This window comes from Capricornis sumatraensis, chromosome 10 (genome assembly GCF_032405125.1).
Source record: "Capricornis sumatraensis isolate serow.1 chromosome 10, serow.2, whole genome shotgun sequence".
NCBI lineage: Eukaryota > Metazoa > Chordata > Mammalia > Artiodactyla > Bovidae > Capricornis > Capricornis sumatraensis.
In genome coordinates, this window is record NC_091078.1 from 25903088 (window position 1) to 25930931 (window position 27844).

Genomic DNA, 27844 nt, shown 5'->3' on the forward strand with positions numbered 1-27844 from the left:
AAAGTGCCTCAACTCCTTAAATGCTATCTTTTGCTTAATGTTTTTGTATATTCCATCAGATTTAGTTTAGATGTGAAATTAATTTTAAGCCCAAGACACTAATTCCGCAGTAGACTATCCTGCTGGCCCCCTGAAGTCAGCCAGGAGCCCAGTCTTTGCTGAGTTTCTTCCAAAAGGTTTTTGCTTCTCTTGCTGTTGCTTGAGCCACTTGTCAACCAAACTACAATCCCTACACAAAGGCTGAACCTGATCGAGCCTGGCAGTGGAAGTTGGGGACATTCTAACTTGCCTTCTAGCCCCTTTCCCTGGACACATTAGCTGAGACATCAAAAATACTTTCAACAATGACTTACAAAATCAGTAAACTCAAATTCTAAAGGAGCAGAGGGGTTGGAGCTGCTTCTAGGACTGCCATTTTAAGAGGTGAATATCACAAATCCCCATGGAAGATAGAGTTCAATAGACACCTTCCAGGGTGTGTCACAGGCAAGGGAGTGTAGTCTCTTCTCCCCTATTCTATAGTTAACACCTGGAGACACTGATCGCCAGGTGCTTTTCTTAAATCAGCCGAAACTTTAGCCAGCCTAAGATGTCCAGTGGTTCATTTGGAAATTAGTAACCGCAGATGGCATATATGGGAACTTTTCACCAAAATTTTCTAATAAATATAACATTATTTAGAAACAAATGTTGAACAAAACATTGTTAGTAAACTTTTTCCAGATGGAAAGGGAAAAAGCCAGCCTACAACATTTCCACCTTATAACCTTTTACTAAAGGAGACAGAATCCCATTATAATAGCCAATTCCTAAAAATCATAGCACCGTGCAAGAAGTCCCATAAAAACCATGGGACTTAAAGGGGTGGGGGGGGATAGAATGTGGGCATAACATTCACAACCTTTATCAGAACTACATTTTTAAAAGGCAGTACTGGTTTTACATGTGTTAAATGTTTAAGAAACAGATTAACACTGCAAGTTTACCTTGAAGACCGGAGGCTTGCTTTGGAAGTGGGCATCAGAAGGGTTGCAGCTTGTGATGGAGATACTGTCAAGAGGTAGAAGGAGGTTATCTGAAACTAGAGGGAACGTTTTAGCACCAGATGTAGACGGGTGTGGCTCAATACCACAGTGATAGTTCAGGTGCCACACTCTTCAGTATGGTTTTTCCTGCAATCAGAATTCCCACTTAAGCAAACATGTTCAAATTGTTCCCTATATATTAATCATGCTTGGGTAAATCTGCATTTTTGAAACAGCTGAAGTGACTGTACAACAAAAGATTATTTGAATCAAAGCTTTCAAAATCCAGTGAAGCTACAGAATTTCAGAAACAAATTCTAGGACTAATAGTAAAAAAGTTGAAACATCTGTTAATTGGTTACCATGTGACTTATTCACCCTGTCACACACCCTCCCTGAGGAGAAATTAAAGTTGCAATGGTAAAAAAAAATAAAAATAAAGTTGCAATGGTAAGCCCACTTAAATTGAGCCTGGAGACATATGGTTACGTGTTTTAAAAAAAAAAAAAAATGTACAAGCTCCAGAAATTAGAATCTCGAGTCAGGGATCCGCCCTGGCTAGTGGATCTCTGAGGCACTACGTAGGACCTGCTGTACTCCACTTTCACGTATGGCACTTGAGTTAGGGAGTCCAGATTTTGGTCTTGGCATTCCATTCACATCTTTTCAACCAGTTATCAGTTCCATTACTGTCTAAACTCTGGGGGAAAGGGTTTATTAAGAGGTAAGACAGGGATGAACACTTAAAAGTCATCCTGAAATTACTCACTTTTTAAAACCACAGGAATTAAAAAACTGCATCATCTGTGTTTTCCTGATTTATCAAGATACTCGAGTACCAACCAGTATAAAGGATTGAGGGTAAGGGGGTGACCGCTGTTGGTTTACTTCCCACAAGTCTTTCTTTTGTATTATTCTCCTTTACAGAGCATAGATCATGTGTTATATAAAAACTGGTATGTTAGTTGGGAAAAACCAAACAGTATGTAATGCTAAATATTTCTAGTAGCTTTATAATCCCACAAGTAGATTTACTGTTTACTTATTTTACTATTACTGAGCTGTGTTCCCTGATGACTCAGTGGGCAAAGATTCTGCCTGCAGTGCAGGAAACTGGTTTGACTCCTAGGTCTGGGAAATGCCCTGGAGAGCATGGCAACCCGCTCTAGTTTTCTTGCCCGGAGAATCCCCATGGACAGAGGAGCTTGGTGGGCTGTGGTCCAAAGGGTAGCAAAGTCAGACACAACTGTGCAACTGAACACAACTATGGAAGGGCAATGCTATTTTTCAGCTGGGCTGAAAAATTACACCAAAGTCCAAGTCCCTGTCTTGAACTGTGATCCTATTCATTCTTTTGCCAGTTTTGTGCCAAATGAGTCTATGTTTTAAATTTTTTTAAATTCAAGTACTATATTCAACCTGAAAGACCAAAGCAAATGTCCTTCTAGAATTCACCACAAGACTCAAAGTATTGGTTATTTAAATAAAATTGGTCTGTGACCCTATTACTGCCTCCACACAACTTTTAGTTTTTATTCACCCTGAAACTAAAGAATTTTGCAGCAGTGATTAGCATGTTTCAGATACCTGGGCCCTTCCCCGAACACAGGCGTTTTCTCATAAGAACAGGGAAATAATACGATCTGAAGCCCATAAAAAGCCTGTTGGTAGCAACGGAGGCCCTGGGACTTCGTACTCTCAGTACCTCAGTACCAAGACTTATTTGGAGAATCAACTTCCAGGAAGATAGGCCTGAAAGTCATCTGGCTCCTCAAATCTCTACAGCCTCCCTTTCCTAACCTCTCTCTCAAAACTCTCATTTACCTCTGGAAACCCCTGATGAGGTTATTAAGTATGTAAACTGTACTGTGTCCTTTTTCTCCCTGGACTTGTACTTTCAAGACAATCTCATTTGTGTCTTGAGTCCTCCACCTCTCATCCTTCTGCCATACTGAGAAAACACGACCTCTTTCCCCCGCCCCCCTAATTTAATGTCTACCACACAGAGGACCATAGAAACTGGCCCCAGCTTACCAGGACCCTTTTGGCTACTGAGCAAATCCTAGCCTTGACAACATAACCCAAGTATTTTCCATTCTTCAAGACCAGGACCTGACCCTGGCCCCCTCACTCCTAGGAAATGGACAAGGACAGTCCGTTGGAGCTGCCCAATATTTCCTCACGTGCCTTGCCATGACCTCATTCTGACCAAGATTACTCAGTTCCTCCTCCCCATTTCTTAACTGCGCCTTTGTTCTTTACCTAGGAAGCCATCTCCCCATCTTCTGACCACATCACTACTTTCATGAAGGCAATATTTATAATTTTGTAGTACTAGTGGACAGTGGTATTCACTAAATATATGGTGCCTGTATTCATATTGCACACCTTTAACTTTTTTGGCTTATTCATAAATGCAAAACCACTCGACAGAATGATTTACTAGACACCAATTAATGATTTCGTGTTCATCTGCAACCCACCACAAACTCCAAGGGAACAAGAATCAGTTTCTCACCATCCACTAGATGGCACCATTGGTCGGTGACAGGACAGGCTTCCAGCTGGGACAAGGTGGACAAATCCTGAGAGTCTTGCCACTCGTTCTGGCAGAGATCTTCAATTAGGCTACACTAGGATTATGACACAGTATGATAAAGATTACTGTCTAGAATGATTCAGTAAATAATAATAGCTGTTACTATTATCACAGGTCACGTCTTTTCAAGTAGGTTGTAAATACACCTTGTAGCAGACTGCCTCACTCTGGATTTGTTCATCTTTTAAAACAACACTTCAATCACAACTCCTCAAAGACGAAAAAGGGAACTACAGAAAGTGTACATTACGATTTCTACAAGTGATTTTAAGGATGAGCTCCGCTTTCAGCGGGTGGTCTCCAGCTTCTTGGGGAACAGTAGCGGGGGTGCAGTGGGGAGTTATGTGCCTGAGAGGAACTTGAGTGACCAGGCCGCTGGGCCACGGGAGGAAAATGACGACAACCCGAGCGCGGCCCAGGAAAAGTGGCCCAGGACTGCTAGCCTAGACCTCTCTCCTCGGCTCTGCTGCCAATCTGGTGTGCAAGTTTACATAACTCCCACCTTCAGGGCCTCAACTTCTTTTAGGAAATAGGTCTTAAAGATCCTAAAAATTTTAATATCACATAAAAAATGGTTCCAGCCAAAGCAATCTTGAAAAAAAACAAAAGCCAAAAGGTATCATGCTCCCTGACTTCTGAACTACATTAAGAACTACAGTAATTGAAATAGCAGAGTACCGCACAAAAACAGAGCAATGCAACAAGACAGCCCAGAAACCAACTCACACACACTCGGCCAACTAAGCTCCTCAGTAAGTGCTGCTGGGAAAACTGGACAGTGAACATGTGAAAGAATGAAATTGGAACATTCCCCAACATAAAAGTAAACTCAAAAGGGATAAAAGATCCTAACGTTAAGACCAGAAATCATAAAACTCTTAGAAGAAAATAGGCAGAACACTCTTATAAATCACAACATTTTTTTTTTAATCTGTCTCCTCAGGAAAAGGAAACAAAGGCAAAAATAAACAAGTGAGACCAAAATGAACAAAAGTTCTTGTCCAACAAAGGAAACCACTGACAGACAACTGACTGAATAGGAGAAAATACTTGTGTTATGACTAATATAGGTTAGTATCTGAACTATATAAACATCATTAATTAAATGAGGACAGTACATTTAGAAAGACATTTTTCCAAAGACGACAGATGGCCAACAGACACATGAAAAGATGCTCGACATTGCTGGTGAGAGAAACGCAAATCAAAACCACAACGAGATACGACCTCACGTGTCAGTATGGCTGTAAAATGTCCTATTACTTGGCCTTAAGGAAGAAAACAATTCTGCCATTTGCATTAATACGGATGGACCAGTAGGGTACTCTGCTTAGTGAAATACATCAGAAGGACAAATCCTGCATATTATCACCTTAAAAGATGATTGTAACAAAAACAGACTCACAAATAGAAAACAAACTACTTACTGGTTACCACTGGGGACATGGAAGTGGGGAGGGCCAAGACTGGGATACAGGGTTAAGAGGTACAAAGTACTGTGAATAAAATAAATAAGCTGCAAGGATATACTGAACAGGGAATACAGCTGATATTTTGATTTTAAATGAGTAAAATTTATAAAAATAACAAATCACTATATGTACACCTGAAACTAATAAAACCCAACTACAGTTTTCTTAAAAGTATCTATACAGTGTTAAAAGCAGATAGTGTTTAATGTTTTGAATTAACTTATTAGAGACAAAGTATTTTCATTATTTCAATAACCTTGTGTTAAAACACTAGGGATAGACAATGGCTTCAAGAATGATTTTTAAAGTATCTTATTTCCTTATAAGCATGGTTTCTGAATTCAGTATGGACTTACCTGTGGTTACATGACATTATACTGTTACTACATACTAACTTTCTCAAAGAAGTGTTTTTGTTGACATTCTGTGAAAAGCTGAGAGTAAGAATTTAGAGCTGCTTTCTAATGCCCAGTTACCTGGGTTCAAAAGCAGAGGCCACCACTGAGTAAGGACGGACAGGAGTGTACTCCACTCCCAGTACATGCATAATTCAATTTCATTTAGTGGAAGAAAGCTTTCCCTAAATCCCTTTCGGGGCCTTAAGCTACACAGAGAGAAGAGAGCACCTACAAACCCCGGCTAGGAGATGGGCCACGTGCCTTGTGGAATAGTGTTTTAAGCACCCACTCTGATAGTTCAGTTGGTAAAGAATCTGTCTGCAATGCAGGAGACCCTGGTTCGATTCCTGGGTCGGGAAGATCCCCTGAAGGGAAAGGCAACCCACTCCAGTACTCTGGCCTGGAGAATTCCATGGACTGTGTAGTCCATGGGGTAGCTAAATCAGACACCACCTGAGCAACTTTCACTCACTCCATGGAGACAGTTAGGTTGCTGCAAACGTACCAAGTCATCTGGTCAAAAGGGATATACTGGGTTGGCCAAAAAGTTCCTTTGGTTTTTAAGTAAAAATAAGAGACATTTTTTGTTTTCACCAAGAACTTTATTGAACAATGTCAATCACCATTTTGTTCCACTACCTTCTGCCAATTTTCAGGCAACTTCATAATCCCATCTTCCCAATACTTTATCCTTTTAAGCAAAGCAAGCTGTTCCAGGTACCTTAACAGTCTTCCAGGGAATTGACATTTTTTTCCATTGAGAGAATTTTGTAAAGACCCAAATACGTGGAAATCCGGAGGTGCAATGTCTGGTGAGTACATTGGATGAATCAGAACTTCCCAGTCAAGCGGTCACAGTTTCGCCTGATCATCAAAGAAACGTGAACTGATGGCAGATGACGCACTGTCTGTTGACTAATTCCAGGCACTATTTGTCGAGCGCTACTTTCCCTTGGTCTAACTGGAAGCAGTACGCTTGTTGGAATTGTTTGGTTTTCCAGAGGAGCTCATAATAAAGGACTGACTCCCTTCCAGTCCCACCATATCTACATCACCACCTTCTTGAGATGAAGACTGGCCTGAATTAAGTGTGGCTGGTGGTGTTTCATTTCACTTGCCCCATGATCTCTGCTGTTTTACCTCGTGGAACAGTATCCACTTTTCATTGTCACATTGCCCATTCCTGTTCTAAAAATGAACGTTTTCATTAGAGGATCGTGTGCAGAAGTACGGTCAGGGTTTCTTTTGCTTAACTTATGTAGAACTCAAACATCAAAGGGAATAACAGAATCAAACTGGTGCAACTGATTTTCAAATTTGAGTTGGATATTTTGAAATATGTTGGCTATCTCCTGCATAGTATAATGGTGATTGTTCTCAATGTCTCGATTTGATCGCTATCAACTTCAACTGGTCTACCCGACTGTGGAGCATCGTTCAGCAAGAATTGCCAACTTCACAAACCTCTTGACACATTCCATCAGTCAGAACACCTCCATACACTGCACAAATCTTTTTTTGCATTTCAGTTGCATTTTTACCTCTCTTGAAATAATAAAGCATAATATGTCGAAAATATTTTCTTCCATTCTCAAAGTGAAAGTGAAGTCACTCAGTCGTGCCAGACTCTTTATGACCCCATGGACAGTAGCCTGCACCAAGCTCCTCCGTCCATGGGATTTTCCAGGCAACAGTACTGAAGTGGGTTGCCATTTCCTTCTCCAGGGAAATCTTCCTGACCCAGGGATCAAACCCAGGTCTCCCGCATTGTAGGCAGACGCTTTACCATCTGAGCCACCAGGGAAGTCCTCCATTCTCAAAATTGCTACATAGAAATTGACCAATTTTGGTAACTTTTTAAAAGTGCACACTGATGTACAGTTGTCACAATACAATCTAAACTGTTTTGAGTGATGTTAAAGACAACTAAGTGCTACCAGAACCAGCTTATGGTAAAAAACAAATGAACCTTTTGGCCAACCCAATACATTCTACTGATAGACTCAAACATAAAACCTAAAAACAAGATGAAACAGGAGTACTAAAAAGTGTGAATGAATGCTTCAAAGACAATGGAAAAGTAAAGTCAGTCTACTTAACATGTATGTTAGTGGGAATGCACAGAACAGGGTCTTGTGGAATACATGTCAAACTGCTGAAAGTAATGGGGTGGGGGCGGGGGGCGGGGAAGGGAGATGGTAGAGAAGAAAGGGAGGGTGTCTTACAAAGTGTTCACATCAAAACATAACATCTCATTTTTAAAAGTAAAATGAGCTAATAACAGTGTCATCACTGGCACAATCTTTCAAATCTCAACTTTTATAAGGAAGGTTAGGCAAGCAAAGTATTCCGAGTCTAGGATACTACAACACTGAGATGGACAATCACCAGAGAACAGAACTCTGATCCTATTTTAAGAAGCTAAGTTTATTTTTGGTCTCACCTGCACCACGATGGGCACCCGAGAAAAGGGACCTCTGCGTGGCCACTTCGTCTCACCATCCTTCTGCTGGCTTCATCACTAGACTGTGGGCCCAGCCCTGTCCCCTCAGCCCAGCTGTCCCCGTCCCCTCAGGAGATGCCATTCACCCATATTTTTGCCTCTCCCCCAATGTACACCTTAAACACACCCAGTGGCTTATACCCTTCTCTTTCACTTACACCTTCCTCTTCTCCCCGCTCCTGGACCATCACTGGACTCTGCAGAGAGGAGAAGATCCAAGTAGCGCTCCGCTACCTCTGCTCTGCACTGGAGCGCGGCTGCCTCCAGCCTCAACACTGTCCCTGCCTGCCAGCCCACGAAGGCCGGGTGCACAGAGGCTCAGCGACTTCCTTGTTCTCTTCCACCATAGCTGTAGAGGTAGCTGACTACAAAACATGAAGGAAATCTCTAATGTATCAAAGTAATTGTTTGACAGAATGTCTTCAAATTCATGTTCAAAATTTCCAACACAGAAGCTGAACAAAACTTGCTTTTAACAAAGGTATAAAATACAATTACTTTATTGATTTATTACAATCAAATACTGCCGACTAGCATTACTTCACTCGTGCATCATTAAAAACAAAAGGATATTTCCTTGATATTTTCAAATGATGCATTACACAATAAACAAAAAAAGTTAGAACTTAAAATGCACCCTGATTAATAATGTAAACTGGTAATTAAAAAAAGCATAACTAATAATTTGGTTCCTTTCTTCATAAATGGAAATTTAAATATCTCTCCTTATAGTCTTGAGGTTATCATTATGTTATGAGTAGTGCAAAGTGTGGCACAGTTTCTTCTAGAAAGGTGTGTCTTACACACCTTACTGGACAAAGGAAACGTGCATGACAAGAGACGCGTACAGTCAATGCATGATGGAAAGCATGTTTCAAATCCAAGGCAGCCCCCTAGGCAACCATATTATTCAGGTTTCGCATTATCGTTTATGGCATTACAGCTTAATTACACATAACATACTTCTATAAATTTTAACCCTGAAGATAAAAATAAATGTTGCTTGAAAAAAATTATTCCAGGTAGCCATTTGGTTTGTATCAGGAGAAAGTGAACCTCCAACAGTTTCGTATCTGCCAGGTCTGGAATCACTCACTGGAGTCAGTAAATGAGACATGCGACATGCTCCGCGGTGGCTGTGCCGAGTCCTGCCAAGCCTCTTCTCTGCAGTGTGCCTGGCGCAGCATCTCTGGGACTACCCTTGCACGCGGCTTTCCCTTCTTCACTGTCGCTAGATTATCTGTATTACCATATTATTTCCTCTCTTTACCTCGTCTATGGCCTTCCCTTTTAATTATTCATAAATCCTTTCAGAAAATCCTCAGAGAGCTCCATGAGGGGAAGTTCTGGAGATGGGAAATCCAAGGGCGGAAGATTGGGTATTGGAATATCCTTGGCTTTCCCAGTGTTTGAGGCAAACTTCTGCCAGGTTGAAGAGGCTGTTGCAGTTTCTGAATGTGGTGGCAAGCTCCATAACTCTGACTTTTCTACAAAATCAGCATCTACATCAAGCTCCTTTTCTATTGGGCCTTTTAGAAGTCTGGCCTTTTCCGCCTTTAGCTGTTTATTCTCTCTCCGTAATCTTTCATTCTCAGCCACGAGGAATTCCACATGTCTCTTCAAATCTGCAATTTTGGTGGCCTGTTCCTCTATAATTGTTTTATCATCTTTTGGGGCTTTGCTTCCAATGCATGGCTCTGCTGGCTCCCTCTTCTGCTGAAGTAAAAATAGTAGTGTGTCTGGATCCCTGTCAAAGACCCCCTGAATTTCAGGCAAGTGTTTCTCTGTGGAAAGGCTGTACTTCTGAGAGAGTAGGGGGCTCTGGCCGTCTGCATCCTCAGCCGAGGGTCTGTGAGATGCCTGAAGCTGGGCAGCTGCTTCCTTGTCTGTGCTCTGCTGGGCTTTCAGTCTCTCCTCCCGCTTGGCCCTCTTCCATCTCTCCTGGATGAGGAGGAGCTGTTTCATGTGGCTATCCCTTTGCAGTTCCAGTGATAAGTGAGCCTATTACACAGAAAGAAAGGTACAAATCAACATTTTTTTAAACTCTCTTTAGTAATATCCAGTAAATGCTATTCTAGTATCTTCCTTTCTGAATAAGCCAGTATCACTTGAATTTTTAAAATTTATATTATGTTTGTAATTCCATAGAATGCCAAACATTTTCCAAAATAATAAATAGTCTTTCTAGGTAAGCTACCATCTTTATTCATAAACAAAACACTGTTTAAGAAGTCAGAGTAAGTTCTATTCCAATTCCAAATCAACACACTGAATCGTATCTTTTTTGAATGTGCCTCAGCCCTCTGCAATGCTATTTGTACTCAGCTTAAAATCAGAAAATTTCCAGTTTGGACTTCTATTCTACAACTAGCTAAAGTCCTTCTATCAGCAAGGGTTCCATGCATTGTCTATATTACATTGTTAACACAAGAAGTTCTAACAGTCAAAAGGAACTGCCCAGAATGGAACACAACTTCTACAGAATTGGTATTTTTTCCCCTGTCACTGAGATCCCTCAGATCTCCTTAAGTCAATTAAAGATTTACCAAATAACTCCTCTGTATCTGCCACTTTTATTATCAGGAAATCACCTTTGGTTGAAGATTTAGCTTTGTATAAAGGCATTTTAAAACCCTAGGCAGGCCCTCCCCAAACACAGAAGACAATGTAAAGCCACTAGTGAAGTAAAAGTGCCAGAACCGCTTAGGAGTTCAGGAAAAGACAGGTGTGGATTTAAATGGGTCTTTGACAGGCAAAGGAAAGACCAAGTGGTTTCCCCTTGGCCAGGCCAGCTTGCTTACTGTGAGCTAAGTATCAGAAAAGGCATTAAGAGGGGTCTCTCAAAGACACACATGCCAATCTAAGGTCTATGAGAAAACCCTAGGAAAAAAAGGACAAGCAGTGTCTGCATGCCATCAGCAGCAATTTAGTCTTGATTTTTATTTTATATTGGAGTACAGTTGATTTACAAAGTTGCATTAGTCTCAGGTGTACAGTAAAGTGAATCAGTTACAAATATACATGTATCTACTCTTCCAGATTCTTTTCCCATAAAGGTCATCATAGAGTATTGAGCAGAGGTCCCTGGGCTGTGAAGTAGGTCTTTGTTGATTATCTATTTTATATACAGTAGTATGTATATGTCAATTCATTTAATTTCCTTTCAGAAAAACTAATCTCTTCCCCATTTTATGTATTTTTGACTGCAGTGTTTTGGGAGGAGCCATATTTCCCTTCAAGAACTTTATTTTATACACAATTCAAGTCTCCACAAGAAAACCTTTCTAACCCTTGTGGGAAATATTAAAAGTGTCTCACCTGCTCAGACTGTGTTAGCTTCATGGCTTCAGAAAGATATGCTGGTTTAAAAAAAAAAAAAGGGCACATTAATATATGTCATCATTTTGTTATTAAAAGATCCAAGCACGAGTTTTAATACTCTTCCTGTGACAAAGAGAACTGGTCTTAGAAGCAATTCTGCTACACAGTTATCCTATTCCTGAAAAGGATTTTTTATTTATTTTTTTTAAAGGATTTTTAAAAAAAGGATTCTTAACTTCCTCAAAGAGGGGATCTGTGATAATCAAATGGAGATTGATTCATACTTCACCTGGAGGAGCTGGTTCTTTTAAATCACTGTAGATTTCACAGTTAAGGAAGTAAAGATGACATAATCAGAAAAACAGAATTAGGGAAGATTAAAATCATATAAAAACCTATCAAAATCCTATTATGCTCATAGAAATATCAAGATATTAACTATCCATTACTTTTTACCCACATGAATACCTAGACTATCATTTTGGCCTCCTACAAAACCATTTTATTGAATTGTTTCTAAGTTATATCATCAGCCTACTATGAATTTGGTAGTTAAAAGTCCAAAGAACTCACCGACATTTATAATAAGCAGCTGCAGGCAGAATTATGAAGTTTATGAAAATGAGCTAACTGCTGGAAACCATGGAGCCATGTTTCCCTTCAAGAGCTCATGATGCATTTGTGAACTATACTCCCAGCCCTTTCCCACTTTATCTTTCTGTGGAGTTTATATTTTGTTGTATTCCTCTGTAAGCCCTTTTATAGCTTGTCTGGAACAAGATGGAGTATAAATAACAAGTATTATTAGCAACAGTAAAAATTAACAAGTAGTAACGGGCCTCCCTGGTGGCTCAGAGGTTAAAGCGTCTACCTGGAATGAGGGAGACCCAGGTTCGATCCCTGGGTCGGGAAGATCCCCTGGAGAAAGAAATGGCAACCCACTCCAGTACTCTTGCCTGGAGAATCCCATGGAGGGAGGAGCCTGGTAGACTACAGTCCATGGGGTCGAAAAGAGTCAGACACGACTGTGTAACTTCACTTTCACTTTTCACTTTCAGTATTAGTAACAAGTTGTGTCCAATTAATCCTCATTTTTTATCTCTTCCTCACTATAAACTTTTTGGCAACTCTCACACATTAAGCTCCTTCTTGCCTTTTTGCTGACACTACAGGCACTGCTTTCTGTCTATTCTTAATCCAAATATTTTAATGATTTTCTAAGTTAGTGACTTGGAACTATTGTCTGCCAGGTTCTATCACAGTCTTTATGACAGACTAACTGGATGCTCCCTCTCCATCAGAAAACAGAGTTGGTTATACAGCCTTTGTTCCACCCATATTAAATTTTTTTTCCTCAACATTCTTTTACTCCTATATTAAGTCTGTATAACTGCATACAGACCATTTCTTTTCCTTTTCTTCAGGTTTAAGTCTGTTGAGACATTCTATTCCTTACTGTGAAAGTGTGGATAAATTTCCCTAGACATCCCTCCCATTCCCTCTGCATACATCTGTCTCCCTGTATGAACTCCAGTTTGCTTTACATTGTTTCTCAACAAACGAAAGTTTCACAAAACTATGCTTACTTAACCCAAATGGAATACCTCCCTTTGTAGAATCCTGAAACTATAACATGACAGAAGACACCCAAGGACACTGAGTTCCCAAAGAGCAGAGAACTCAGCAAGAGTCACACTGTCATTTAAAAGATTTACCCAATGTCATTTTAAAATCTGAGCCTTTAAAAGTTACTTTAAAAGAAAAAAAATTATTTAAAAAATTATTTTAATTAGAGGATAATGACAGTATTGTGGTGGTAGTTTTTAATCTGTTTGCATGGTAATGAATTTGCCCCACAGCCACAACAGGAACAAGTGCCCGCCATGACAAAAATGTCAGGAGAGAATACTCATCTCAGAAAATCTAACAGTGTGGTTAAACTCCTTCCTTCAACCATGATACAAGGCTAGTATTTAAAGTAAATACTAAGCAGATGATGAGGAAAAGGAATTAAGAATATCTGAAGAATCTATTACTTTTTAACAATATCATCCAATCAGTCCATCTCAGCGCTGGGATTTCTTTGGAAGGAATGATGCTAAAGCTGAAACTCCAGTACTTTGGCCACCTCATGCAAAGAGCTGACTCATTGGAAAAGACTCTGATGCTGGGAGGGGTTGGGGGCAGGAGGAGAAAGGGACGACCGAGGGTGAGATGGCTGGATGGCATCGCGGACTCGATGGACGTGAGTCTGAGTGAACCCCGGGAGTTGGTGCTGGACAGGGAGGCCTGGCGTGCTGCGATTCATGGGGTCGCAGTCGGACACGGCTGAGCGGCTGGACTGAACTGGACTGCTACTCTATCAGGAACCTGTCGAGCTGCCACAGCCTATCTGCGCACACACAGCACTGACTGCACAGCCAAGACTGCTGTGCTCCGGGTCAGTTCTGTGACACCGCAGCCTCAGGAGAGGGTTCAGGTCGAGGTCTACTTCCAGGTATAAACACACACTCTCAAGTCTGCTCACCTTCCGAAAAGCTCACTTTGAGTTCTAAACATTGTTAATGGCTGTTACCAACTTCCCATTTAAGCTTTTGCCCTTTTTGCTGTCTGTGAAAGAAAAGAAATCCACGTAGAGACTGGGCTGCATAAGACTGACAAGGGAGAGCTGCAGCAACCCAGTTACAGCTGCTGACCAAGGATTAGAGCAGTACAGTCCTCTAACAGTGTGAGTTGTTGGTAGTTTACAGCTTCTTCAACATTCTTTTCAATGGAGTGTGGTAAAAATAAGTACTCCTCCTCCTCCTCCCTACCCCCTGTCAGACTGAAGGTTTTCTTTCTGAGTTTGGTATCTCAGCTGATCAAGTAACCTCTACACATTCACAAAGCACTATCAGAACACTACCCTGCACAGAGGATATGAGTCCTTAGCACTGTAGTCTCAGGGTCTCCCCTGCTCTTCAAAGGAGGCCCCTTCTTCTGCTAGTGAATTCTCGCACTTCAGGCTTTTGTTCCCAACATTCCTCAGATGAGGACCTTCCCCTGCTGTGTCTCTAACATGATTTCCAAACACTAAGCTGCTTACTCTCAGGATATATTTACATCCACAGCTCCCAAAACAGCTCTGTTCAAGCCCAGACATTAAGTCAATTTAGAACACACTGAGTTCATTCGGTCCACATTAATTCTCAAAGTAGCATCACATTCACAACTCTACTCTGAAACACAACACAAGGCTATTTTCAAACAAGTCTAAACTCCACATCAAATCAGCTGGCTGGGATTAAGTAACCACACTTAAAGTTGTACCTCCAAAATTAGAGCTAATGGAATCCAACAAACTGCCTTTATCTTTTCTACCCCTGACAAAGTCACAGAATTTAGATAAAGAGAAAGGGGGACAGGTGTTTAAAGCCCAGCATTAATTTTAAGTCTTCCAATGAAAACAGGAATATAGACTAGGAATGAAAGACACTTCCCTCCCAAGCAGGAAGGGAAGATCCCACGTGCTGCTGAGCACCTAAGCCTGCAAGCCGTGCAACTGAGCCCAGGCTGTGCGCGCAGCTGCTGAAGCCCGTGTGCCCTCAACCCTGTGCTCTGCGGCAGCAGAAGCCACCACCACGAGCAGCTGGGGCACCGCAACAAAGGCCCAGGACAGCCAAAAGTAAAAGTGACGAATAAATCTTCAACAACAACAACAACTTTTATACCTTTTATATACTCAGAATATCCTACCAATCAGAGACACTGCTTTAGGAAAGCCAAGTGTTCTCCTTTCTTGCTCCAAGTAATAAATCCTTCCTTCTCTGGGGGAAAAAAAGAATATTCTGCCAATCAACACACAATCCACACTGTGAGGCACGGCCAAGTAGTGATAATGAATTTAAAACCACAAAGGTTTATGGGATACATACAATGTGCTCAGCCCTACAGCTGAAGGATACACTTCAGTGGCAAAACTAACTCTTCAAACCTAAGACTTGAAATTTTCTCTCAAAATTAGACTTTAGGCGAAAATCACTGACATAGAAGGACTTTTCTAAACCAGTCTCCACTGTGCTGTCTATATTTCAGCAGTAAGGCCAAGTAGGAGAAGATTCTGCCAGGAAAAAACAGGACACTGATTATGGTACTGACCTCAGGGAAAGGAGGTGCCTTTCTCTAGCAGGAAGACTACAGGGCCTGCTCGAAGAATGGTGGCCACCCCAACTTAGGATGTACCACTCCCACTCCTAAGCTTTCAGGTTCATTACTCGGCCAACAGAAACCAGTCTGTACAGAACAGACCCTGGAGAGCTATTTCTGAGTTCAACATATACTAACTTTTATGACTGGGATAAAATAAGGTGTTTGAAAGGAATCCAGTAATTCTAAATGTCGTACCTAAAGAAGGTCATCAGCGGCATGATACTATAGGCGTGAATGTATAGATGAAACATTCAGAAGGGAGCTAAAGAAAGACCACAGGAACGGGTTTTGATGGGTTTTCCATTATCAGCACCTTAGGAAACAGAAACTCAGTGAAAATTAATTGGCTGGAATTAGTTATTAATTCCAGAACCCAAAATGGCTAAATATTTGAAATCCAAACTCCTCTATAACAACTAAGATGAACTGACAGACACTTACTGCAATCACTTCTGTCTCTGGGGAATCTTCCAGCTCAGAAAGTTGTGTCCAGGCATCATTTACCAATGAGGCAAATCCAATTTCCATGATTTAGAAAGACTTAGGCTAACAGGAGCTGGAAAACCTAACACACTGACTTGAAGCTGTGTTCCAGTGGGTCAGTACTCAGTGTGGCGTATATGCAGGGCAAGAACACATCATTACTCTTGTGACTTTCATCCTAAATACTGTGTTGAGAGGCACTGGAAAAAAGAAACTGCCAAGCAGTTTCAGACTCAGTACTACTTAAAAAGATACTCACCTGCAGCCTTTTTGTGACAAGAAATAGCCTCTTCGTATTTCCCTGCAGCTAACAAACGATCTGCTCGTCTGCTCTGTTGATGGGCCTAGAAGAAAAACATTCCTGAGTTCTTTACTTAAAAAAAAAAAAAAAAAACAACTTTTAAGACAGTAACGCTGTTTGTTGCCACATGTGCCAAACCATTACAACTCTTATCTAAAACTGGGGAAATCTAATGTGTAGTATCTGAAAGGACTGGTAACTTCTTTCAACTCTACTAATAAATTATCAAGGTTAATACCAGGCACTAACTCCTTCAAGGTGCTCACATTCGTCAAAGATTAACCAAGAGTTAAAATCAGATTGTTACTCAAAACGTATACTTTCTTGTTTTTTAATTCATTCTTTCAACATTTAAGTTACTGTTTACATTACATTTTAAAGATAAAAAAATTCATACATTATACAGATGAGGAATTAATGATACCAATATTTAATGTTATGGTGGATATTTTTTCAGGTACAACTCACCCAAACAACAAACTCATAAGTACTGAACGCATATTTGGATTAACTAAGTAGTCACGTGTCTCCTTACATCTGTGTTACATTTAAGAATTATTACAATTCTGTGAAATGTGTTTCACCTCTTATAAAAGGGAGCACCCTAGATTCATAGCGGTCACATATCTTACATTAAGTTATATAGTTAGCAGGCAAGGAGAAAGAAACTGAAGTCTTCCAACTAGGCTAATGTTTTCCTCACTAACAAACTCACAGATAATTTAACAAAGCTAGTCAAAGTGGAAAAAGCACTATACACGTATGTTCATAGCAGCATTATTCACAGTAGTCAAAAAGAGGAAGTAACCTAAGCATCAATAGAAAAATGAACAAAATGTTGTATATATGTACCATGTAAAATCAGCCTGAAGAGAGAGGAAACTGACCCATGCTGTAACATGGATGAACTTTAAGGACTTGAAGCTAATAATGAAATATAGCATGAGCCACTTAAAGAAAAACAAACACTGTATGATCCCACTTATGAGGTATCTGTGCTCAGTCTTTCAGTCATGTCTTGACTCTCTGCAACCTCACAGACTGTAGCCCACCAGGCTCCTCTGTCCATGGGATTCTCCAGGCAAGAGTACTGGAGTGGGCTGCCATGCCCTTCTCCAGGGATCCTCCAGCCCAGGGACTGAACCCTCATCTCCTGTGTCGGCAGGCTGATTCTTTACCACTGAGATATCTGGGAAGCCCAAAGACATATTTAAAGTAGTCAAATTCATAAAGCCTGAAAGTAGAATGGTGGTTGCCAGAGACCGGGGGAAAGAAAGGTGGGAAGAGTTTCATTTTCACAAGATGAAAAAGTTCTGGACATCTGCTGCACAAAAATGTGAATATTCTTAACACTAATGAACTGTACATTTAAAAATTACAGACGGCAAATTTGGGAGATCTCTGATGGTCTAGTGGTTAGAATCGGTGCTTTCACTGCCACAGCCCAGGTTCAATCCCTGATCAGGGAACTGAGATCCCATAAGCCACATGGTGTGGTCAAAAATTTTTTTAATTAAAAAAAACAATCAGAGATGGAAAATTGTATGTCTTCTGTACTTTACCTTAGTGTTTTTAACAGCAAAAATAAAATCTGTGTCAGGTGTAAAATGATTCATCTTGAATGCTTTTCAAAAAATGTGCCACTGATGCTTCATAAGAACATTTCAGAGGATCACTTTTGTAACTGAGATTAGAAATATTCTGAGCATGCTTACAAATCATGCTCAGTGGAAAACAGGTGAAGAAGGGCACAGTCCACTTCAGGCAATGCATGCTGTCTACATTTCTCCTGTCTCTACTTCAGTAAGGAAGAAGGAACACTTAGAAACAAGATCATTCTTCCAGTTGTTTCAGAGGCTTCTTACTCTTCAAACAGTAAACAAACTTTTTCTCTAAGTTTCAATTCATTCCTAAAAAAGGGGGGCAGGTAACAAGAAATGACTATGGGCTGAAAATAATTTCAACCATGGAGTCTTGGACTGAAGAAAGAACACATGTTCTGAACACAGGAATATTAGATAGTATACAGAAATGATAGAGATCTCTGGGAAGAGAACGTACATGATGAAGAAAACTAAGTTACGACCAACATGATTTCTCCAAGAAATGTATTCTGAGTATAACTTAAACAAGTGACACTCCGGTTCTAGGTAGGGGGAAAAAAATGAAAGAATCAAAGGCTTTACCTTTCTAGGCTTTGAAAGAAGCCCTCTAGAAGAGACAGTGTTCTCTTGAAATCCAAAAGTACTTTCTAACTAGAATGGCACAGCGTAGGCAAAGCTCTACCAAGAACCTGGGGCACTGGGCACAAGTCCTCACTCTCCCACTGCTAAGTCGCTTCAGTCATGTCCAACTCTGTGTGACCCCATAGATGGCAGCCCATCAGGCTCCTCTGTCCCTGGGATTCTTCAGGCAAGAACACTGGAGTGGGTTGCCACTTCCTTCTCCAATGCATGAAAGTGAAAAGTGAAAGGAAGTCACTTAGTCGTGTCCGACTCTTAGCGACCCCACGGACTGCAGCCCACCAGGCTCCTCCGTCCATGGGAGTTTCCAGGCAAGAGTACTGGAGTGGGTTGCCAGTGCCTTCTCCGCACTCTCCCACTAAAACCAGCCATATTATCTGGGCCTTCAGGGTCTGTTTCCTCACTTGTAAAATGACGGAGTTAGGCCACATCTGTGCTTCTTAAGTTTTAACTGAATCTGAATGCCCTGCGAAATACATGTAGACGACTCTTCAGTAGGACCTCAGATTCCACCAGTAAAGCTAGACCCACAGGTTCCCAGATGCACCTGAGAAGCAGGGATGAGATGCTCTCTGCGGTTACCTCATTCTAACGCTGTGTCTTTAGTTTCTGTCCAATGACATCAATCCCTTTCTACCTTGGACCGTATTTATGAAGCTCCCTAGTTAAACTTTAAGTTTTACAAAAGAATATTTTTTCTTTCTCATATCCTTTTTCATCATGGTTTATTACAGGATATTGAATATACTTCCCTGTGTTATACAGTTGGTCCTTGTTGGTTATCTTCTTTATATACTATAGGCTATGTCTGCTAATCCCAAGTTGCCCCACCCCATTTCCCCTTTGCTAACCATGAATTTTCTGCGAGACTGTCTGTTTCACAGATAAATTTATTTGTGTCATATTTTTAAATACCACATATAAGTGACCTCATATGGTATTTCCTTCTCTGACTTACTTCACTTGTTATGATAACCTCCAGGCCTATCCATGTTGCTACAAATGGCATTATTTCATTTTTTTTGTGGCTGAGTAATATTCCATGTGTACATATGACACAACACCTTTATCCATTCACCTGTCCATGAACCTGTTTCCATGTGTGGGGTACTGTAATAGTGCTGCTATGAAAATAGGTGTGTATGTATCTTTTAAACTGGAGTTGTGTCCGGATATATGCATGGGAGCGAGACTGCTGGATCGTATGTACAGCTATTTTTAGTTTAAGGGACTCCAACTCTGTTTTTCACAGCAGCTGTACCAACTTACATTCCCACCAACAGTGTAGAATTCCTTTTCCCACACTCTCTCCAGCATTTTTAATTTGTAGAATTTTTTTAGTGATGGTCATTCTGACTGATGTGAGGTGGTATCTCATTGTAGTTTTGATTTGAATTTCTCTAATAATTAGTAATGTTGAACATCTTTTCATGTGCCTACTGGCCATCTGTATATCTTCTTTGAAGAAATGTGTGTTTGGGTCTTCTGCCCATTTTTAATCAAGTTGTTTATTTTTTTGTTATGAGCTGTTAGAATATTTTGGAAATTAAGCCCTTGTCAGTCAGATAGCTTGCAAATATTTTCTCCCATTCTGTAGGCTGTTTTTCTGTTTATGGCTTCCTTTGCCATGCAAAGCTTCTAAGTTTGATTAGGTCCCGTTTGTTTATTTCTATTGCCTTGGGAGACTATCCTAGGAAAACATCGCCATGATTTATGTCAGAGAATGTTTTGCCTATGTTCTTTTCTAGGAATTCAATGTTGTCATGTCAAGTCTTTAAGCCATTTTGAGTTTATTTCTGTCTATGGTACGAAATAAACTTTTTTTTTTTTTTTTTAATTTCAAAACCAGAGAAACCAAAAGTTCTCAAGTGGTAAGACCAGGATCTCATGGCTCTTCCAACTCCCCTAAAACTTCTCCATGTAAAATTCAACCTCTGATCACTCTGCCAATTCAGGAGTTACATCTCATTTTAAAACGCACACCTAGTTATCTGGCACGTGAGCAATCAAATTCCCTATTAAAATACAAGTCCTACACCAAATTCTTGTTAGACATCCAGCAAATGCTGACTGTTGAGGTTTTCAAATCTCAACTTGAGCATTTATTAGACACTGGAACTTGTCTTTAACTTCCTGCCCAAGTTTTCTCATCTTTAAGATGAGAATGTTGTGAAAATTAAACGAGTTAAAAGACAATAAAAGGGACTTGCCTGGTGGTCCAGTAGTTTAAAATCTGCCTTCCAATGCAGGGAAGGTGGGTTCCATCCCTAGTCAGGGAACCAAGATTCCACATGCCATGGGGCAACTAAGCCCACCCACTGCAACTACTTAGCCCACACTCTGGAGTCCATATATCACAACTAGAGAGCCCACACACCGCAGGCACCAAGCCCACGCGCCACAGCCAGAGAGAAGCTGGGCCCCTGTGCCCCGATGAAGAGCCTGTGTGCCACAACTAAGGCCCAACACAGTCAAATAAATATTATTTTTAAAAAGAATTTAAAAGCATCAGAGCTATCTACCACCATAAAATGTGTAATGTGGTAGAAGAGACTAAACTGCATTTTCTTTCAACTAAAGATACTGCACAAACTTACTTTCATGTAGTTCTTATTTTTAAAACAATTTTTAAAGATCTTTCTTAAAGCAAAGATTATATGGTCATTTATTTATATCTGTTTTGTTATATACAGAACATTCTATCTGAAAGCAACAAAATACACATTCTTCAAGTGCTCAAAGAACATCCTCCAGGATAGATAATAGTGTTAGACCACAAAACAAGTCTTAATAAACCTAAAAAGACTGAAATCATTTCAAGGCATCTTTTCCAGCCACCATGGAAACTAATTACAAGAAGAAATAAATTACAAGAAGAAAACTGGAAAAACTGTAACTACGTGGAGATTAAATAGCATGCCACTGAACAATGAATAGGTCAAAGGAGAAATCAAGAGAGAAATAAAAAATACTTTGAGACAAATGAAAATGGAAATAAAACATACTAAAACTTATGAGATGCAGCAAAAGCAATTCTAAGAGGGAAGTTCATATGGATAAAAGCCTACCTTGCAGAACCAGAAAAACCTCCAATAATCTAACTTTACACCTCAAGGAACTAGGAAAAAAAAATGATGCCCAAGGTTAGCAGAAGAAAGGAAATAACAAAGATCAGAGCAGAAACAGACAAAATAGAGATTAAAAAAAAAAAACAGAAAAGATCAGTAAAACCAAGAGCTAGTTCTTTGAAAAGATTAACAAAATTGACAAACCTATAGCTATACTCAACAAGTATACTGAAGTGAAGAGCCGACTCATTGGAAAAGGCCCGGATGCTGGGCAAGACTGAAGGCAGAAGGGGGCAACAGAGGATGAGATGGTTGGACGGCATCACTGACTCAATGGACATGAGTTTGAGCAAACTTTGGGAGATGGTGGAGGACAGGAAAACCCGGCATGCTGCTGTCCATGGGGTCACAAAGAGTTGGACATAACTGAACAACAATACTCAAAGAAGAAAAAAAGAGAAGATTCAAGTAAAATTTTAAAATGAGGGAATTTCCTGGTGGTCCAGTGGTTAGGACTCACTGCTTTCACTGCTGTGGCCTGGATTCAATTCCTAGTTGGGGAATTAAGATCCCACAAGCCATATAATGTGGCCAACTCCCCCAACCCCACTTCCCCAAACAAACAAAAAACAAAAATGAAAGATGTTACAACAGATAACACAGAAATACAAAGGATCATAAAAGACTATTATGAACAATTATCAACATATGCCAACAAACTGGGCAACCTAGAAAAAAATGGATGAATTCCTAGGGAAAAAAGCTTTGGAAAAAAAAAAAAAACAGAAAACCTGAACAGACCAATAAGAGGCATACCTCTAAGATATTTCAAGTTCAGTTCCAGGCCACTGCAATAAAGCGAATGCCAGAGTAAAACAAGTTACACAATTTTTTTGGTTTCCCAATGCATGTAAAAGTTATGTTTACACTACATGTGCGATAGTATTATGTCCTTAAAAAAAAGGATATTTCCTTAATCTAAATATAATACATTTAGAATAACAATGCCAATAAGACACAGGGTAGACACAAACCTTCAACTTGTCTTAAAAAAAAAAAAAAAATCAACAACATCTGCAAGTGCAATAAAGTGAAGCACAGTAAAATGAGGTAACCACAAACCTCACACAAAATAACCCCAGGACCAGATGCCTTCACTGGTGAATTCTACCAAAAATTCAAACAAGAATTAATACCAATCCTTCTCAAACTCTTCCCAAAAAACAGAAGAGTAGGGAATACTTCCCTACTCTACTTATCTTACAAGGCCAGCATCACCCTGATACCAAAACAGACACGGACACCAAAAGGAAAAAAAAAAGCTAGAGGCCAACATACGCAATGAACAGATACAAAAATCCTTGGCAGAATACTAGCAAATCAAGTGGGATTTATTCCAGGGATACAAGGACAGTTCAACAAATCAAATTTACCCTAAAATCAATGTGATGACACCTTAACAACAGGAAGACTAAACATGATATGAGCATTTCAACAGGATAAAAAGCATCTGACAAAAATCAACACCCACTCATGATGAAAACTCTTAACAAAATGAATATAGAGAAAATATATCTCAACATTATAAAAACCATGTATGACAGGCCTATGGCTAACATAATACTCAACACTGAAAAGCCCAAAGCTTTTCCTCTAAGATCAGGAACAAGACAAAGATGTCCACTCTAGCTGCTTTCAGTCAGCACAGTATTGGAAGTCCCTCCTAGCCACAGCAATTAGATGAGAGTAAGACATCCAAGGCAGGAAGAAAGAAGTAAAATTGTTCACTATTTATGGATAACAAGATATTATATACCAAAAGCTCTAAAGATTCCACCCAAAATCTTAGAACCAATGAATGTAGTATGAAGCTGTAAGATAAAAAATCAATACACAGGAACTTCCCTGGTGGTCAGTGGCTAAGACTCCACACTCCTGATGTAGGGGGCCCAGGAAGGAGCCCTGGTCAGGGAACTAGATCCCACACGCCATGACCAAGAGTTCTCATGCTGCAGCTAAGATTCTGCATGCCATAACTGAAGACTGAAAATCCCTAGTACCACAACTAAGACCCGGCACAGTCAAATATTCTACAAAATCAATACACATATTTCTGTTGCATTTCTATACTCTAAAAATATATAAGAGAAATTAAGAAAACAATCCCATTTACAACTGCATCGAAAGCAATAAGTACTTAGGAGTAAATTTAACCAAAGAGGTTAAAGACCTGCACACAAAAACTATTAAGCCACTGATGGAATGGATTTAAAGAATAGTTAAAATGCCCATACTACAATACACGGATTCAGCGCAACCTGTCAAAATTCCAACGGTACTTTTCACAGAAATCGAACAATCCTAACAGTTGCACAGAAATACAAAAACTCCCAAATACCCAAAGCAATACAAAGACAAAGCTGCAGGAATCAGGCTCTTTGATTTCAAACTATCTTACAAAGCTATGTGTGTGCTTAGTCGCTCAGTCGTGTCTGACTGTTTACGACCTCGCGGACTGTAGCCCACCAGACTCCTCTGTCCATGGGGTTCTCCAGGCAAGAACACTTGAGTGAGTTACCATGCCCTCCTCCAGGGGATCTTCCCAATCCAAGGACTGAACCCAGGTCTCCCACAATAAGGGCAGATTCTTCACCATCTGAGCCAGCGAGGAAGCCCTACAAAGCTACAGTAGTCAAAACACTATGATAGCATAAAAGACACAAAGATCAATGGAACAGGATAGCCTAGAAATAAATCCATGAATAAACGGTCAATTAACAAGTGTCTAACGAGCCAAGAATATACAACAGGGAAAGGACAGTTTCTTCCATAAATGATAATGGGAAAACAGGATAGCCACGTGCTAAAGAATGCAATTGGACCACTACCTTACACAACACACAACAGTTAACTTAAAATGGATTAAAGAACATAAGACCTGAAACTCCACAAAGAAAACTCAGGCAGAAAGCTCTTTGACATAATTCTTGGTCGTGATAATTATTAACTGACAGCAAAAGCAACAAAAGCCAAGAGTGGGACTACATCAAACTAAAAAGCTTATGCACAGCAGAGGAAATCAAAATGAAAAGGCAACCTACCAAATGGGAGAAAATATTTGCAAATCTTATATCTGATGAGGGGTTAGTATCCAAAATAACAAAGAATTCATACAATATAAAAATAAAAAGCAAAACAATCTGATTAAACCACAGCAATTTTCTCTTCGAGAAAATCAGAGATACCAAGGGAACATCTCAAGCCAAGATGGGCATGACAAAGGACAGAAATGGTATGGACCTAACCGAAGCAGAAGATATTAAGAAGAGGGGGCAAGAATACACAAAAGAACTTTACAAAAAAGATCATAATGACCCAGATAACCACAATGGTGTGATCACTCACCTAGAGCCAGACATCCTGGAATGTGAAGTCAGGTGGGCCTTAGGAAGCATTAGTATGAACAAAGCTAGTGGAGGTGATGGAATTCCAGTTGAGCTCTTTCAAATCCTAAAACATGCTGCTGTTAGATGATGCTGGCACTCAAAATGCCAGCAAATTTGGAAAACTCAGCAGTGGCCACAGGACTGGAAAAGGTCAGGTTTCATTCCAATTCCAAAGAAAGGCAATGCCAAAGGATGTTCAAACTACCACACAATTGCACTCATCTCACACGCTAGCAAAGTAATGCTCAAAATTCTCCAAGCCAGGCTTCAACAGTGAGCTTTCAGATGTTCAAGGTGGATTTAGAAAAGGCATAGTAACCAAAGATCAAACTGCCAACATCCACTGGATCATTGGAAAAGCAAGAGAGTTCCAGAAAAACATCTACTTCTCCTTTATTGACCATGCTAAAGCCTTTGACTGTGTGGATCACAACAACCTGTGGAGAATTCTTCAAGAGTAGGGAATGCCAGAACAACTTACCTGCCTCCTGAGAAATCTGTATGCAGGTCAAGAAGCAACAGATAGAACTGGACCACGGAACAAGAGACTGGTTCCAAACCGGGAAAGGAGCACATCAAGGCTGTATACTGTCACCCTGCTTATTTAACTTCTATGCAGAGTACATCATGAGAAATGCTGGGCTGGAGGAAGCACAAGCTGGAATCAAGATTGCCAGGAGAAATATCAATAACCTCAGATATGCAGATGACACCACCCTTATGGCAGAAAGTGAAGAAAAACTAAAGAGCCTCTTGATGAAAGTGAAAGAGGAGAGTGAAAAAGTTGGCTTAAAACTCCACATTCGGAAAACTAAGATCACGGCATCTGGTCCCATCAATTCATGGCAAAAAGATGGGGAAAACAGTGATAGACTTTATTTTGGGGGGCTCCAAAAATCACTGCAGATGGTAACTGCAGACATGAAATTAAAGGACCCTTGCTCTTTGGAAGAAAAGTTATGACCAACCTAGATAGCATATTAAAAAGTAGACACATTACTTTGCCAACAAAGGTTCATCTAGTCAAAGCTATGGTTTTTCCAGTAGTCATGTATGGATGTGAGAGTGGGACTATAAAGAAAGCTGAGCGCCAAAGAATTGATGCTTTTGAACTGTGGTGTGGAGAAGACTCTTGAGAATCCCTTGGACTGCAAGGAGATCCAACCAGTTCATCCTAAAGGAAACCAGTCCTGAATATTCATTGGAAGGACTTATGCTTAAGCTCAAACTCCAATACTTTGGCCACTAATGCAAAGAACTGACTCCTTGGTAAGACCCTGATGCTGGGAAAGATTGAAGGTGGGAGAAGCAGATGACAAAGGATGCTATGGTTGGATGGCATCACCAACTTGACGGACATGAGTTTGAGTAAGCTCCAGGAGTTAGTGATGGACAGGGAAGCCTGCCGTGCTGCAGTCCATTGGGTTGCAAAAGTCGGATACAACTGAGCAATTGAACTGAAACTAAAGGCAGAGAATCTCAGTAGACATTTTTGTTTTTGTTTTTTTCCCAGAAAAATACCCAAAAGTGGAACTGCAAGATAGTATGGTAATTCTACTTTTAATTTTTCAAGGGACCTTTTTCCACAGTGGCTGCACCAATGTATGAATACAGTCCCACCAACAGTGCACACGGGTTCCCATTTCTCCAATTCTGGCCAACACTTGTTACTTCGTATCTTTTAAAGAGTCACCATTCTAACAGGGAGGATTTCCTCCATGGCTCAGACAGTAAATAATCTTGCAATGTGCAAGACCTGGGTTCAGTCCCTGGTTTGGGAAGATCCACTGGCGAAGGGAACAGTTACCCAGTCCAGTATTCTGGCCTAGAGAATTCCATGGACAGAGGAGCCTGGTAGGCTACAGTCCATGGGGTCGCAAGAGTCAAGACACAACTTGGCAACAAAACCACGACCATTCCAACAGGTGAGAGATGATATCTCGGGGTTTTGATTTATTTGCATTTCCCTTATTAGTGATGTTGAGCATCTTTTCGTGTACCTGTTGGCCATCCGTATGTCTTCTTTGGAAAAATGTCTATTCAAATCCTCTGCCTGTTGTTTAATCAGATTTTTTTTTTTTTGCTCTTTTGGATACTAGCTCATCATATATAATTTGCAAATATTTTCTCCCATTTAGTAGGTTGCCTTTTCATTTTGCTGCTGTGCATAAGTTTTTTAGTTTGATGTAGCCCCAAAGGATTATACCTTCTTGATACTCTTTGTTGCTTCAGTTCTTATTTTCTTTGCTTTTCTATCAGCAATTGTGGTAAGCTGCTTATATGGTTCCCAATGACTTCTCCCTCCTGGGATTCACAACCTTATATAATCTTCCTTCCTCAAATGTGGGTTGGACCTAGTGATTTACATCTAAGAAATAGAATACAATCAAGGTGATGGAGGGTCACTTCCATGGCTAGGTAACCAAAGATTGTCACTTGCATCTTGGTAGTGCTCTCTCTCCCTTGCTTACTTTAGTGCAGCCAACAATCATGTTGTTCGCTGCCCCAAGGAAACACTCACCTGGAAGGTTATGAGGTGGCCTGCCAACAGCCAGCAAGGAACTGAAGTCCTCAATCCAAAACCCCTCAAGGAATGAAATCTTGCCCTCAACCCTGTGAGTACACTTGGAAGCAGCTCCTGCCTCAGGAGAGCCTTCAAACGATACCGCACCCCTAGCTGACCCTCACCTTGACTGCAGCCTTGTAAAAGACCCTGAAGCAAAGAACCCAGCAAAGTCATGCCTTTATCCCCGACACACAGAAACTGTGGGGAAACAAATGTGTGTTTTAAGCTGCT

The 27844-nt window shown here is 40.4% G+C and overlaps 1 protein-coding gene across 2 annotated transcripts in view; it reads right to left on the reverse strand.

The window, feature by feature from the left end:
* Positions 1-8535: 8535 nt before the first annotated feature.
* The window catches only part of NRBF2 (nuclear receptor binding factor 2), a 28659-nt gene continuing 9350 nt past the window's right edge, over positions 8536-27844 (reverse strand). Inside the window, exons 1-3 of one of the 2 annotated variants that reach the window (XM_068982580.1) lie at positions 15702-15776; positions 11316-11356; positions 8536-9998 (exon numbers count right to left, since the gene is read on the reverse strand). In XM_068982580.1, the coding sequence (XP_068838681.1) occupies positions 9288-9998; positions 11316-11339 (735 nt within the window). In that variant the 5' untranslated portion in view covers positions 11340-11356; positions 15702-15776 and the 3' untranslated portion in view covers positions 8536-9287. Of the gene's footprint in view, positions 9999-11315; positions 11357-15701; positions 15777-27844 lie in introns of those variants that run through there. The other variant, XM_068982579.1, reaches the window with a different exon arrangement.